Below are 16251 nucleotides of genomic sequence, written 5' to 3'. Positions count from 1 at the left end.
ACTTTTCGAGGTGTGAATGGCACCCCAAAACGGATTAAGTCCTCAACTAGAGGTACCACTGTACTATTTTTTTATCTTTCCCCCTCCTCACCAAATTAGAAGTCCCATCCTGCTGCTCTATTTCCTCTTTCTATTAACAAAGTAGATTTTGTTTCATAGTTACAATTTTCAGAGAAAATGATTTATTGAATACTACCTGTAATCCACCCTCATTATGGAAAGCAGCAAGGGAGGAAATATTTCTTATCCTTGTACCTTAACCCCCACTTTGGGGCCTTACAGGTCATTCTAACAGAATAAAATGAGAAAATTCACAGCACACATTCAGTTCCACTTGCAAGAAGCCAGGGTGGAAGCAATAACTCAGCCAAAGCTTCTACCCTGGGCAGGTTTTCTTACTACTGTATTTATTTAGCAGCATTTCAAGACTACTTAATATTTTTTTTAATCCCTGAACCGTCTAAAAAAACCTAAAAGCAACTAAAATAATATAATAAAACCAGTAGAATCATGGAGTTGGAAGAGACCCGAGGGCAATCTAGTCCAACTGCAATGAATAAATCTCAACCCACAGTCCCCCCATCCAATTTTAAACCATACCAGACCCTGCTTATCTTTGCAAATGGGCAACCAGTTTATTTTTATTATTACTAGGATGTAATAAAAAACAGGAAAACACAGGAATTCTGAAATAACAAGATCTGATATACATATAGTCAATGCTTTATTTGTTCCTACAATGTATCTTCCTGTGACTTGCAGTGCTGAGCATCTACTGTCTTTCCTTAACCAGGCTAACTCAGAAAAGCAGTGCACTTGCCCTGTATGATGGCCTCTGCCAGGAGAAACCCAAGGAAAATATGTCCCTATTGATTCTCCTCAACTTCTCCTTGGATTTCAATACCATTGACCATGGTATTCTTCTGGAGCATCTGTCCAAGTTGGGGGGTGGCGGCACTGCTTTGCAGTAGTTCTGGTCCTGTGTGAATGGTCATTTTCAGAGGTTTATGCTTAGGCAGTGCTCTTTGGCTCCATGCAGCTTTCAATGTGGGGTTCCTCTGGGTTCCATTTTATCCCATATGCTTTTTAAAATCTATATGACACCACTGAGTCATCTGGAGCTTTGGAGTGTGTTGCCAGCAAGTAGCTGGTTGGTGTCACACAGCTCTACTTCTCCTTTACATCTGCGGGTTATGTTGTAGACCAATGTCTTGCCTCTGTAAAGGATGAGAGCCAATGAACTAAAGCTCTATCCAAATAAGAGGGAGGGACTGTTAGCGGCATGGTCACCTAGACCAAATAGCTTGAAGGTTGCCTGTTCTTGATGGGGTTTCATTCCCTCTGAAGGCGTGAGCATGTAGCTTGAGGGTACTGATGGATCCTTTGCTATCGCTTGACACTCAGATGGCCAGGTGGCATGGAATGCCTTTCATTAGCTTCAGCTGGTGGCCCTATCTGGACAGAGAGAGCCTAACTCCAGTTGTCTATGCTCTGGTAACCTCTAGGTTATATTACTGCAATGTGCTAAATGTGCGCTGCTTCTGCAGATGGTTCGGAAAATTCAGCTGGTACAGAATTCAGCAGCCAGGCTGCTGACCAGGGCAAGATGGTTTGAGAATATTACACTGATCCTGGCCCAACTGCACTGGCTGCCAATTAGTTTCTGGGCCCAACTCAAAGCGCTGGTTTTGACCTATAAAGGCTTAAATGGTTCAGGACTGCAGTGTGTCAGGGAGTATCTCTTCCTATATGAACTGACCCGGACCCTGCAGTCATCATCTAAGGCCCATCTTCGTGTGCCTCCTCCACAAGAGGTACCAGAGGGTGGTAACATGACAACAGTTGTGGAATGCTCTCCCCTGGGAAGCTCACCTGGTGTCTTCATTAGTATCTTTAGGCACCATGCAAAAACATTTCTTTATAACCAGGCTGCCTTGGGCTGATAGAGCATTCTATGGTTTTTAAAAATGTATGGGGGGGCTATTGGTTTGGGGTTTTTTTGTTTTATTATGCATTTTGTGTTCTCGTTTTGTATTTTTATGTTGTGAACCACCCTGTGATTTTTGGACGGAGGGTAAAATACAAATTTAATAAAGAATAAGAATAATTAGCTAACTTGGAGCAGCCGCCTTACAAATGATGTCAGAGAGGCAAACCAGAAAGACTGCCAGGTCAGAAATAGTACCCCGGAAATATTTTATTTTCAGCTTTGTAAAGGAGGAAGAAAAGTTAGCTTTGGAGTTGGGTCTTCTCCACCCCACCCCCATCCCATTTTGGGTATCAAGAATTCATTCTACCACATAGGAGACGAAGGGTCACATCCACACCATTTATTTAAAGTGCTCCTATATCATTTTAACAGTCACTGCTTCCCCTCCCCCCCCCCAAAAAATAATAATCCTGGGAACTGTAGTTTAAGGGACTTGAGTACTATAGTCCTAGCAACTCCAGATATCCTTAACCTACAGTTAATTAGTTTCCAGGATTCTTTGAGGAAGCCATAACAGTTAAAGGTGGTATAAGACTACAGTGTGGGTGTAAATGAAATAAGGTACCCACAACAAATCTATTAATGAATCTTTTGCCTCTGATTAAAACAGATTAAACTAGGAGTCACAATTATAATTAAGCCTCCACATATGACACAGTAAAGGCATACAGCTTTATTTTGCTCGCAAACTTACCTCCTGCATACATAACTGCTAGCATAATGGAAGAGATCCAGGACACTTTGCTGCTAGATGCTTCGAAGATGATTTCTATCTCTTTAAAGAATACCGTGATGGATTTTGGGAATGCATAGGAAAAGCCTATAGAGATAAAGGCACCAACAACTACTGCCCAGCCCCACCCTCCTTCTGGTGGCGTGTATCCCACGGGGCCTCCAATTGCTGGTGGCATCTTGATTGAAGTGGTAGCAAATTCAACTAGAAATCAAAGATCTGTGAAGAAAACAGAGTAAGATCATTAGGGTTGTGGAAGCATTCCATTTTATTTTTTTCTAAGTCTCTTGAAATGAGACACATTATACAAGCTGAAACTTCCCTCTACTCCTACACAGAATCTTCTAAGAGGAACACTCTATCTGAATGAAATCCAACATTTGAATTTTGACTCACAGGGCTGTTTTTTAAACAGCTGAAGAGTATAAAAACCCATAGAAATTAACACCAGCTTTAGGTTGCATTTGGATGCAATGCTTACACATGGTTTTGTGCTGTAAGAAAAAGCCTTGCCTCCCACTGGACTCCCCCTGCCTCCTCCAGTGCAGTCCTAAAAAGTTGTTTGGAAGGTCTATGGGAGGCTACGGCCTCCAAACCCAGGCAAACTGTGGTTATTTATGATTAATGAAAACAAAGAAATCAGTTTCTTAAGTGTGCTTTGAAGCTGGCTTCTTTTTCACCGACCACTGTGATTAACCACAGTTTGTACAGTGGTACCTCGGGTTAAGAACTTAATTTGTTCTGGAGGTCCATTCTTAACCTGAAACTGTTCTTAACCTGAGGTACCACTTTAGCTAATGGGGCCTCCTGCTGCCGCGTGATTTCTCTTCTCATCCTGAAGCAAAGTTCTTAACCTGAGGTACTATTTCTGGGTTAGCGGAATCAGTAACCTGAAGCGTCTGTAACCCAAGGTACCTCTATATGGGTATGATGCTATGGCAAGCTGTGGTTAATTTAAGACAAAAAAACAAAACTGTCCAAACTCCTCTTTGTGGCCACACTGGAGGGAAAGTGTGCGATCCCAGGGGGAAACAAGTTCATTCTCATTATGTAAAACAATGTTACAGCATTAAGTTCAAATCAGCATTTATTCTTTCTGGCAATTAGGTTTCTGAATTCCAGAACCAAATCGTATCAAAAGCTTCTTGTTTATGGGCATTTGCAATGCCAAGGCTGGATTTGAACAGCTCAAGGTTATGCCACCCTGAAACCCATGTCCATTTAAAGGCCAGAGACCATTACTGGCATTTCTTTCTTCTGAAGTTATTTGCCTATTATAGGAAAATCTAGTTTATAAAATTTGCAAGCTTAAAAATATAAGGTTCACTTTTTAGGATACATGGTCTGAGCAACTAGAAATAATCTGGGATTTTCAAGTAAAATGAGTTAGTAATAACTAGAAATCTCTGGTGAGTCTCTTTGTTCAGCATTTTCAAAAATACTCTACGATAAAAAATTTTTAGGATATATGGTTTTATATATATATATATATATATATTTGCTTTCGTAGATTTTCACGGGTACAGGAATGCAGGTTTTGGTGTCCTCGGGTGTCTTCCCGTGTAAAAGTTGGGGTGTCTAGGCGACGTTTCGACGAGGTCTCACTCGTCATCTTCAGGCTGGTGCTTTCGGCTTCTTGTTACTGGAACAGAGCAGGATCTCAGTGTTTGAGTTCCTATAAATACTGTTGAGGGGGTGTGGTGTATAGCCTCCAATGTTCTGGGCAGAGAGGAAGTTCCCAGGCTAGTGTGCCTTTTCTTCTTTTGTTCCTTAATTACTTGAGGGATATCTTGAGTGATTTCTTGAGTGATATCCTGAGTACCACTTAGGTGGGTCATTAGGTGTGGATTAGTTGCTAAAGTCTTTGTGTCTTGACCTCTTGAACTTTGTGAGGTCAAGAGGTCAAGACACAAAGACTTTAGCAACTAATCCACACCTAATGACCCACCTAAGTGGTACTCAGGATATCACTCAAGAAATCACTCAAGATATCCCTCAAGTAATTAAGGAACAAAAGAAGAAAAGGCACACTAGCCTGGGAACTTCCTCTCTGCCCAGAACATTGGAGGCTATACACCACACCCCCTCAACAGTATTTATAGGAACTCAAACACTGAGATCCTGCTCTGTTCCAGTAACAAGAAGCCGAAAGCACCAGCCTGAAGATGACGAGTGAGACCTCGTCGAAACGTCGCCTAGACACCCCAACTTTTACACGGGAAGACACCCGAGGACACCAAAACCTGCATATATATATATATATATATATATATATATACAGCCTTAAGAAAGGATGGAGGGGCTCACAGTACAAACACTACTGTGAACCACCTTGAGATCTTTGCATGAAGGGCAGATACAAATTTAAACTTAAAAATATGAAAAATATCGATACTGTTCATGCTGGATAGCTAGGTCCTGAAGTCAGAGATAGTTACACAAAACTTTGGCAATAAAACAGATGCATGAAGTATAAATTACAAGCAAGGACAAGGACCTAGAAATTGCATAATAGTTGCAAAAGTTTCTCCCACAAGACATATCAATTACAAAGCATTTGGCTGCTGAAATGGTCAGGAAAGCATTGCATTTCCAGTCAATAGCATTAGTTCCAATGAGCATGACTTTCACAGAGGTTTATTTAGGCTACATCTTCTTAAAAGGGCCAACAATCAGCACATACCATCAATCAAAATTATGGGAACCAAATCCCAAAGAACAGTTGAGTTCAAGAGTGTTGGGAGTGCATCCTGGGTTCACTACAAACATAGTGACACACCAATTCAAGCCATGCTGCCCCACTTGACCACCATAACACTATCAAGTCAGCCTGGTTTATAAGAAACCATCCCAACCTCAGCCACAACAAAAGTTTGCATGAATCACACTTTGGACTGGTGGTGTTCAGCAGAGAGAATATCCTCTGGGGCTATTCCAATATAAACAACAACAGGTTTTGAATTTTAATGTCTACATGTTCACTATCCCTTAGTATCACAGCAGAAAAAGCCACAAGTCCATATTCCTAAAAGGAGTAGAAGGAGGCAGTATGGGAAACTAACCCAGCACTTCAGTATTTTTTATCGCTTCTGCACAGCTATGACCACTTAATAAAATTGTTTTTAAAAAAAGACAGAAGGAAATTGCACACACCTTTTCTTCAACTCTGCCTGAAACATTCCACATCCTATTGTCACTGTGCACCTTCTCCTATAACCCTTTTTCAATTATTGGGACTCCTATTGTTCTACATTAGTCCACTTAACATTAGTTCTAGAACCACACTTTTCCATTTGGTGCTTTGAGGGACCCATTCTTAGCTACTTTGCCAGAAGCTCTCAGGATCCCTAAGAGTCACTGCTCTCCATGGTAACATTGCCCAAGATTTTCTGAACCGACACCAGATACTCATCTATTGCCAAATGCTCTGCAATGCTGCTGTTGCTCACTATTTCCTGCTACGCCTTTTGGGGTCAGAGGAATCACATTACACTGGGCTCCTGCTGCTCTGTATCTGTAGAGAGCTGTATACAGAAAGATTTCTCCAGCTACATTTCAGAAGTGGCAGACTCTCTCAGGGTACTCCTATTCAACCAAGAACTGCTGTTGTGCTTAACAATGATCATTCCTCAAGCTACAGAACTTAACACTAAGTGTTTAAATCTAAGACTTTTAACATGTCCGGAGAGCACACTAATTAGCTAAAACATTTTCTGAAAAGGTAAGAAGTCCTGCATTAGTATCAAATGAGTTCTCTTCATCCTTGAGGTCAAAGGACTGCTTTCTTAATAAGATGGTAGATGGGTCTTAGAAGGTATGAAGACTCCAGAAAGAAAGGGTCTGAAAGGGCAAACCTGAAAGGAGAGACCAGAAGCTGAGACTAGGAGTGGACAGGATTTTAAAGAACACATTTTCTGGTGCAGAAAGGTCCAAGAGCCCTAATACCAAACCCTTTACAGTCACTCTTGAAAAGAGCCCCGAAGGTCAGTAGACAAGTCTAAATTTAGCAGTGGTAGATAACAACAGAAAGTTCTGATAGGTGCTTCTGTGCTTTGTATAGGCTTCTTGAGTTCTGAATTCCTGACTGTTTTGGAATGTACTGTAGCTCATGCAGCAGATTTCGCAGCATCACAGTGCCATTCTTGCCACTTTAGGGTATGCTGAAGCCTTAATGGGTGCTGCAGCACACTATTTGTCAACATAACCCAATAACTATATTTGGCATCTTAACAGCATAAAAATTACTCCAAATATTATAAGCACTTAGGGATGAGGAGATCCGTCAGAAGCACAGCATTCTGACCTCCTCCTCCCATTTTGCAGTCATTCCAGAGCAATGAATCAAAATGAGGAAGCAACAGTTATTTATTTTAACTGGGGGGGAGATACTAATTCTGTAACAAACTTTGTACCTCTGGTTTTCTGGGTGGAAAAGGGGAGGTTCCCAGATTTACTGAGCCTGCACAAACTAACAGGCTTGCACAAACTTCAGCCTCAAGATAGTTATTTGTTTTTTAAATAAGCTCTACCAAAAGCTGTATCAAAAATCCTCACCATACTAGTACTCAAGCAGCCAAATCTCAATAGGCAATGCAGCCCTCAAAAGAAAGAAAAGTTTGCCCACCCCTGCTTTATCAGATGGCTGTAGAAAAAGGATCTTTATCTCAGAATTTAATTGCTGCTTAAGATCACATATAATATTTATTGCACATACTTTTCCTAGCTAGGAAACTATTGCGACACTCAATGAGGTTTGTCAATTTAGTTTTAAGCCTGCTTCATGTTTTTTACATTTTTCATTAGGTTAGTTGAACTTTAAACTATAGGCTTTTGTTTTGATGGCTTTATACGGTGGCACCTCAGGTTACATATGCTTCAGGTTAAAGACTCCGCTAACCCAGAAATAGTACCTCGGGTTAAGAACTTTGCTTCAGGATGAGAACAGAAATCGTGCTTCGGCAGTGCAGCAGCAGCAGGAGGCCCCATTAGCTAAAGTGGTCTTCAGGTTAAGCACAGTTTCAGGTTAAGAACGGACCTCCGGAACAAATTAAGTACTTAACCCGAGGTACCACTGTATTAAGATCTGGGCCATAAAGAAGGCTGATCACCAAAGAATTGATGCTTTTGAATTATGGTGCTGGAGGAGACTCTTGAGAGTCCCATGGACTGCAAGAAGATCAAACCTACCCATTCTGAAGGAAATCAGCCCTGAGTGCTCACTGGAAGGACAGATCCTGAAGCTGAGGCTCCAATACTTTGGCCACCTCATGAGAAGAGAAGACTCCCTGGAAAAGACCCTGATGTTGGGAAAGATTGAGGACACAAGAAGGGGACGACAGAGGACGAGATGGTTGGACAGTGTTCTCAAAGCTACCAGCATGAGTTTAACCAAACTGCGGGAGGCAGTGGAAGACAGGAGTGCCTGGCATGCTCTGGTTCATGGGGTCACGAAGAGTCGGACACGACTAAACAACAATATTAAGTTCTTTTACTTTAAGGAGGTTAGGGGCATTATTCTAACCACTATCTCCTGATAAAAATGATGCTTTTGTTCTTATATTTAACTTATTTTTGTATCAAAACAATGCAGAACCAGAATTTACAATGTAGCCCCTCCCCTTCATATAGCCATATTGGTTTTACTGTTTTTAATCAAGACTACCACAACACACAATGACAATGCATACAGCCAAGTCACATTTGAACCTTAAGAGAGAATTCACAAGATGCACACTAACACAAAACCCTATTAACTTAACTATTCTCTCCAGCCCTCTTCCCATTGTGTATTAGATGATAGCAGTTGTTTTTACCTTCATTCACCAGTTAAGAAATCACAAGCAGAAGTCTTAATGCCAGCTAAGGTCAGTGTTCGACAACCCCATTGTTCTAGGCACATTTTTCAACTGGGAATTTCATTGAGCTCTGGGCGCAGTACTGAGCCTAAGATTTCAGATTAAAACCGCAGAATGGAAGGAGAACGGAGGACCTTTTTCTGCCTCCCCACTTCCAGCTACACTCTGAAGACTGGAGAAGAGACCCTCTTAAGAATATTAAGGGGGCGGGCAACGGAAGGACTAGGCCGTGTGAAAAATGAACATAATATTTTAGCTGCAGTTCATTCATTTTCAGCTTTGTAGTCTTGTTATTAAAAAGTGTGCCTAGACATTCCATTGTTGCACCCACAACCTTGGTTTAAGGTGCCATTTAGCTCCTAGCTTCCGTATCTCGGTTTCTAACACTATCTAAGGGACACAGTAGTCTGGAATACAGCTCAGATTTTTGATACAGATACCCATAAGTATAATATGTAACAGACATCCTTGATCATTCCCAAGTTCTATTAAAAAAAACATACATGGCAGTATGATGTACACAATATGCTTTATGAAGTGGTGAGATGCTCTTCATGTAGAAGAGATAGCCCTATTTTGCATATAGTTATGCACTGTACACAGTCATGTTCAAAGTGAGCTACTGATCAAAGTCAAGAGCATTTAACACAATGACTTTCCTGCACTACAGCTTGCTATAGATATTCTGTTTTACTTTCACTGCTGCTCTATCACTGCCTAATATCAAAAGGGATGATATGTGAGGCAATTGCCTCATTTAGGGGGAAACAGTCCAAAGGCAAACTTTGAAAGTCTCATTACTATACACATTTGAGGATCACAGCCCTCTTAAGTTGTGCTCACGCTGCTTTATACTCATACCAAGACATCCTGAATTCCACTTTCGGTCAGCTCCATATATAGACTCATAGTAAGTGGACATCAATATACGTTCCAGCAGTTGCACAGTTTTCTATCTCCTTTGGCTGAAACAGACGCTCCCATGAAAAGCTACTCTTTTTCTCCCTATACAGAGATAATTTGTGCATGGGAAGAATGTCTTTCATGAAGTAACTCTAATAACCACAGTTCTGTCAGCCATGCCAATGCATCCACTCTCTGCTTCAGGGTGGGAGATGAATAGTGCAGGCTCTTGGAAACTAACTAATAAACAGTTTTAGCAATGTTGCAAAGAGGCAGATATATCTTCAACATCAGAGGGAAAACGTTTGCTGACCAAAGGTAACAATTTAGGAGACTTACTTCTGTGTTTACAAAAGAAATAAAGAGCTGTTGTCAGTCAGCTCAGCAATGCCCAACTACTTTTTGTACTTCCACTGAATCAGACACATTATTGCAAAATTGCAGTGAAGAAAAAAGCACTTTATTAGGTGAGGTGTTGACCCACAGTTGTTAAAACTTGCTAATGGCTTAATGTGCCAAAGCATTGTCTCAGTAGCACTAAAAGGCAGGGAGCACCCATAAGGAGTACCTCGGTTTAAAATCTTCTTTTGCTGTGCAAATAATGACACACTGAATGCATTAGAAATTTTCCTGAGCTGGTCACAGTTTCAGTAAATTCAGCTCAAGTAACACTGTGCTAGTTTATTGCTTTAAGCCCCTAAGGCAAATCTGATGTATACACTGTTTTGCAGGCTTATTTCCATGAGTGTGGGGCTCATTTCCTTCTCCATCCTAATATGAAAGAGAAAAGGCAATAGCCAGTTCAGACAGCAACTTCTACATGCAAAAGTTTCCTCAAAGTTTAAAGCAGAGCTTGTAAAGTCTCCAGCTTTGTTTGGAAAACACTGCTACGTGTCAGGCGTGCTTGGAAGTGGAATTCAGAGATACTAGCCAAGGATAGTTATTTTAAAAGCCACATTTACAGTAAATAAGATGGTTGAGTCATATGTGATGCTGCAAATGAATAAAAAGCATTTTTCCAGGCTCTATGAATAGGGACTAAATGTTGGTACAAAGAGAAGAAAATTGAATTAATTCTTATTTAGGCAAGGAGAAGTATGGGTCATTCACCAAGTTTCTACTTCAATTAGGGTGTTGAAGCAAAGCAGAAATTCCCAGGATGTTGCACAAATTCCCAGGATGTTTTTTTTAACTGTGCCACTTTATGAAGAAGCAAACTTTATAATTGTAGAATTACACAGCACTTTCAAAGTACTGTAAATTCAGCAACATAATTATCTGACATAGGATTCTCTTTACAATTCTTTATGGAGGACACAGTAGCAATTTTCTCATATCTAAGTCCAGGAAGGAACATTCAGCTCCACATCTTGGAAACACGCAGTTGTGTTTCCCACTCGCTAACTTACAGGACAGTGCCACCACAGAATATGGTATTCAAGAAAGCTGCTACCACCCATCCATTTATTTATTTTACATTAGATTAGATTTATATACCACCCTTCATCATAAGATCTCAGGGCAGTTCACAGGATAAAGTCCTACCTCACAAGGTTGTTGCAAGGATAAAATGGGGAGGAGAACTATGCATCCTCCCTTGAGCTCCTTGGAGGGCAGGGTGCGTTATAAATGTAATCAATAGTAAGATTTCTACCATCCCAGTGAGAATCATGATCACCATATGAGTAGTTAAGTCTCGTGTTCCTATGAGTTTTTCCATGGGATGGAATAATCTTGTTTATGGGAAGGAGTTAGTGCTGTCACCCAGTAATAGAGATAGTGCAGCACAAACCTACACAGGTTTATTCAGAAATTGGCCCCCACTGTGTTTGGTGCGGCTTGGGGTTAGGAAAATATGCACAGGATTACAATGCTGAGAAAACACATGTAGTTCTTAAGGCTGGGGATAACTAAATGCAGTCTTCTACCCTGTCAGCAGGAGCCCTACCAGGTCATTAGAGGAGCAAACAATGCACTTCCTCTGTTCATTTGCAGGGTTCCAACACACACACACACACACACACACACACACACACACACAATGTACAACAATTAGAAGGAAACAAACACCAACAGCTCCTAGGCTAGGATAATGTTCCCCTGGTTTAGGGGTTTTATTGTGGAGAGGGGCACTGGGAAGAAATTTGACCCAAGCCTCCCTGCTCCCCGCACCACCTTTTTGCCTTGCCCTACTTACCTCTGAGTTCCATTGTCACTCTCCACCCTCAGAGAGATCCCACGTGTCCTACTCCCCCCCAACCTACCCTCCCAGGGACCTTGGAACTGCAGTGCCCACTGACTAAATCTGCATGCATCTGCATACAAACAAAGCTGTTGGGAAATAATATCCTTTGTTTCCTTGTTACATTGGTACCTCGGGTTACAGGCGCTTTAGGTTACAGACTCCGCTAACACAGAAATAGAACCTCAGGTTAAGAACTTTGCTTCAGGATGAGAACAGAAATCGCGCGGCGGCACCAGGCCCCATTAGCTAAAGTGGTACCCTCAGGTTAAGAACAGTTTCAGGTTAAGAACGGATCTCCAGAACGAATTAAGTTCTTAACCCGAGGTACCACTGTATTAGACTAAGCACCCCTCCTATGTGGAAAAGAAAAGTGAATTCCTCATCCTAACTGGTGCCTACCACCTACTTTCTTAAATAGCTGTTTTCCCAGTTTTTCAGCAGGAGGCTCAACGTTTTAGTCGTAGGAAGTGCTCAGTTACCCACATACCACCTGTTCTTGTTTTACGTTAGCCAGCTAACTAAAGCCAAATGTTTTGAAAAAGACTTGCTGATGAGAGACAGCAATGGGAAGAACTGAGCTAGCGCTTCTGCTCCCTCTTGGAAAGCAAAATTTCAACAAAATACTAAGAATTTTCATTTCCAACAAGTCCTCTTCAGGTTAGCCCACTTCGCTTCAAATTATTCCAAGCTCTTCAAAACCAAAATATTAAAATAGTTGCATATTGTTTATAGATCCACTGTATATTTATCTGGTCAGAATTATTAAAATAGGCCTAAACAAAATTTAGGGGATGCAGGTGGCGCTGTGGGTTAAACCACTGAGCCTAGGGCTTGCCGATCAGAAGGTCGGCGGTTTGAATCCCTGCAACGGGGTGAGCTCCCATTGCCTAGTCCCTGCTCCTGCCAACCTAGCAGTTCGAAAGCACGTCAAAGTGCAAGTAGATAAATAGGTACCGCTCCGGCGGGAAGGTAAACGGCGTTTGGTTTGCCAGAAGCGGCTTAGTCATGCTGGCCACATGACCTGGAAGCTGTACGCCGGCTCCCTCGGCCAATAAAGCGAGATGAGCACCGCAACCCCAGAGTCAGTCACGACTGGACCTAATGGTCAGGCATAGGCGCCGACTCCATGGGGCTTGAGGGGGCCCGAGCCCCCTCAAAAATTCGTTTGGGGGGGCTCCGCCCCCCCAATAATCTCCGGCGCCCCTCCAGCAGAGCGCCATCGCCGCCCCTCCCCCAGCCCAAAATGCACAGGGAGGGGCGGGCTGCATGCCTCCTGCCCTCCCTCCCGAGCAAAAGCTCCACCCAATTTCCTTTGGAGCTGATTAATAGGCGCAGCACGCTCTCCCCTATTCGCTCACGAGGAGGCGGCGCCACTTTATTTGCATATTCATGAGCTTATTTATTATTCATGAGCTTTCCCGCCCCCCCAATATTTTTTATAAGTCCGCGTCCCTGTGGTCAGGGGTCCCTTTACCTTTACCTAAACACAATTTACTACTATTGTCGCTGGTTTCTGAGAACACTTGCCCATGTACATCTACATTGTACAATCTTGAATGCCAGAAACTGATCTAACAAACATCACCACACAGATGCAAGGAAGCTAAGGAACACCAAAGCCTGTACCAGATGAACAACTGCTGACCAGCATGAACATGACACACCTGTTCAGGCAACTGTAATATTTTTCCAGCTCCTCTGTGGTGCAGAGGGAAAGAGGTGCAAGTATGAAGTACCTCACTGTCATCAAATGTTTTATCAAAATCCAGCCAGTGTCACTTGCTCCTTCATTAAAATCTTTGCAAATTACTACCATATTTATTAACAGCTAGTAAACACCTGATCAGTGCAGGTACACAAACACACATATGAGCAGCCTTCATCAGGGCCCAATACCATATTTAGTTGCATCATTTTCTCTAGAGAGATAGTGTTGTTCTGCATTTGTCAAGTATTTTGCTCCTGAAGCTTAGCTTTGTTTGGACCAAAGTTTCCCAAAGCTCCAGTAGGTGTTAGCTGTACATAAGCCAGCCACTGAACATGGAGCAGAACATGCCCATCTCCAGGGGCCCAGCTGTGCATGCCATTCACGGCCTTGACTTGCAGTAATGTTAGCTAGGCACTGCTCATAACATTGCTCCATAACTTGGCTGAAAAAGTGGAACAGTTGGAAATTTTAAGTCTCTGACCAGTCCTATATATTTTAAAAAACAACCGAGCATATAAACTTGCAAGCATTAAACCTGGAGAAAGATATTTCAACAGTTATACCCAGGCCTCTGCTAAAAAAGGGAAAGGGTCTCCATGGACCCTCATACACTGGGAAGTTACAGAACAATGTCTAGCTTCTCCTTTCTAGTCAGAAGTCATTATAATAAGCTATGGCCAAGCAGCTTCAGGCACTCATAGATGGAATGGGATTTTGGCTGGACTTCAGGGCAGAAAGTGCCTTTGTCTTCCTGGTCAACAGTCTGCATTGGTAGATAGGGGAAACATGGACCAGTTACAAGCCAATTGTGCAGACGAAGTGCAGGGGTTCTGCAATGCTTCCGCTTCTATTTTTCCAGAAGGTTGACCTTGAAGGTGGTGCTGAGAGACTGATGAGGCTGTTCCTTTTCATGGGAGAGATCCAGCAAAATTCCACAGGGATCTTTTATGAGGCTAATAGACTGAGGACAAGTCTATTTGGTATGCTCCCTTCTTGTATTCTCATCAAAGACAGGGGAGTCAGTGGCTTCCCTGAACATCTTTCTAAAGTCTAGTAGCAGACTAGATGAGTGAGATACTCAATCCAGACTTATAGCCGTTGGCGCACTGCCTAGAGTGGCAGTATATATGCTGATCTTGTTTGATGTCACAGTTGCTTAAAAATCAGATTCACAAACCAGGAATTCTCTAGGTCCAGGTTTGCCCCTGACATCCAAAGCTGTAAGTGATTTCGTAGGTTTGCTTCCTGGATACTACTTTGTTCCACTAGCTATAATTTTGTTTCCAGTCAAAATTAAAGGTGCAGGCCAACAAATTTAAGTCCAGCTATGCATCTTCATATCACAGACACACACACACACACACACAGAGAAACCATTGGCATTGAGCGACAAGACCCTTCTGTAGGTGTCACCAGATTTTGAAGCAGTTACTTGCTACCAGAAACAGGGCTTTTTCCAGTGCCTGACCCTTGAGAAAGGTCTCCTGAAAAAGCTTGGCCAGATTTGCTCTACTGGCCCATTCAAGGTCATAAGCATTTTCAGCTTTTTATATAAACAATTTGGCCACAATGTACACGATGCAAGTTGCTCCATTTGCTTTATTTCAAATTCTGGCTATGAAGTCCACCCTAATTAATTATTGTTGGGTTTGGGAGAGTCAATTTAATTGCAAGCATTAAACTAAAAGACATTGGAATCAATATTTACCAGACACTGGCAGTAGTATCAAAATACTATCAAAATAATAGTATCAAAATAATTAGAACATGAAAACATATCTAAAGTTTTACTGGAGTGGGTAAATAACAAACTCTCAAGCAAGGTCTTTCTCCTATCAGTTCATAAAGCAATTACCCTATACTGCCTCTGCTGCACAAGATTGGTTTACATAGTGCTTCTGAATAGGTTTAAATGCCTTTTATCTGGCTATGTGCACTTTTCAAATGGAGCTGTGTCACCACCCTATCTACAGAGGAAAACCTCTTCCCAGTTAATTGGATAGGTTAAAAAAACTGTAAGGCAGTTAGAAGGGGACAAACCTCTTGCTCAACAGAAAGAAAACATCTGAACAGAACAAAATCTCAACAGTATTTATCTGAACAGGCACAAGCTGAAATAAAACACATCATAGTCACTTTCCCCTCTTGTTTCATCTGACAAAAATAATTTGTTTCAAGTGGAGTTTTGCTCAGTCCCCTTGGCTAGAAGAAAATCTGGCTCTGCCTGGTATACGTGACTATCTGGGGCTTCTAAGGGCTCAGCACCACACAATAGACAATTGAGGGCCTCCTTGGTTATTGCAAAGCTCATAGGGTGAACTAAGGTCAGCAACAGGCAGACAGAGAACTACTGAGGGTTTTTCAACTAGTGGAAACGATACAACATTCCTTCTCACATCAGCCACAGAATATCCCATAAGCAACCTGAAAAAAGAGATGTTCTTTGTGTGGTCAGTCTCTGAACTTGGGTAAAGGAAAGGCAGAAGACTGATAGACTTCTACAAAAGTGGCAGCAGCGCCTCTCCTTCACAAGAACAATGCAATTTGCCAGCACTTTAGGTTCATAGCAGGTAAATATGTTTTTTAGGCCATCCACTGTGAGACATAACAGTGACCAAGCTTTCCGGTTTTCCTGCTGGACGTTAATCTAAGCAGGAGTGGGGAGGGAAAAGGTGGCTTGGTGTTAAAATTGGTCTGTCTTAAGATGAAGTGTAGGAAGAACAACCTTAATAGATTAGGCCAGTGGTTCTCAAACTTTTTAGTCCAGGCCACACTTTCAGAATAAAAATTTGCTCAATTTTTTTATTGATGAGAAAT

General features: G+C 41.9%; 1 protein-coding gene across 3 annotated transcripts in view; it reads right to left on the bottom strand.

Annotated features, from left to right (window-relative positions):
• SLC16A1 (solute carrier family 16 member 1) overlaps positions 1-16251 on the bottom strand; it is a 44287-nt gene that overhangs the window by 13654 nt on the left and 14382 nt on the right. For all 3 annotated transcript variants that reach the window (XM_081916407.1, XM_081916408.1, XM_081916409.1), the window contains exon 2: positions 2685-2942. In XM_081916407.1, coding sequence (XP_081772533.1) covers positions 2685-2901 — 217 coding nt within the window. In that variant the 5' untranslated portion in view covers positions 2902-2942. The remainder of the gene's footprint in view (positions 1-2684; positions 2943-16251) is intronic.

The sequence above is a fragment of the Podarcis melisellensis genome (genome assembly GCF_964234715.1).
Source record: "Podarcis melisellensis genome assembly, chromosome: 6".
Classification (NCBI taxonomy): Eukaryota; Metazoa; Chordata; class Lepidosauria; order Squamata; family Lacertidae; genus Podarcis; species Podarcis melisellensis.
This window is presented reverse-complemented; position numbering and strand designations above follow the sequence as displayed.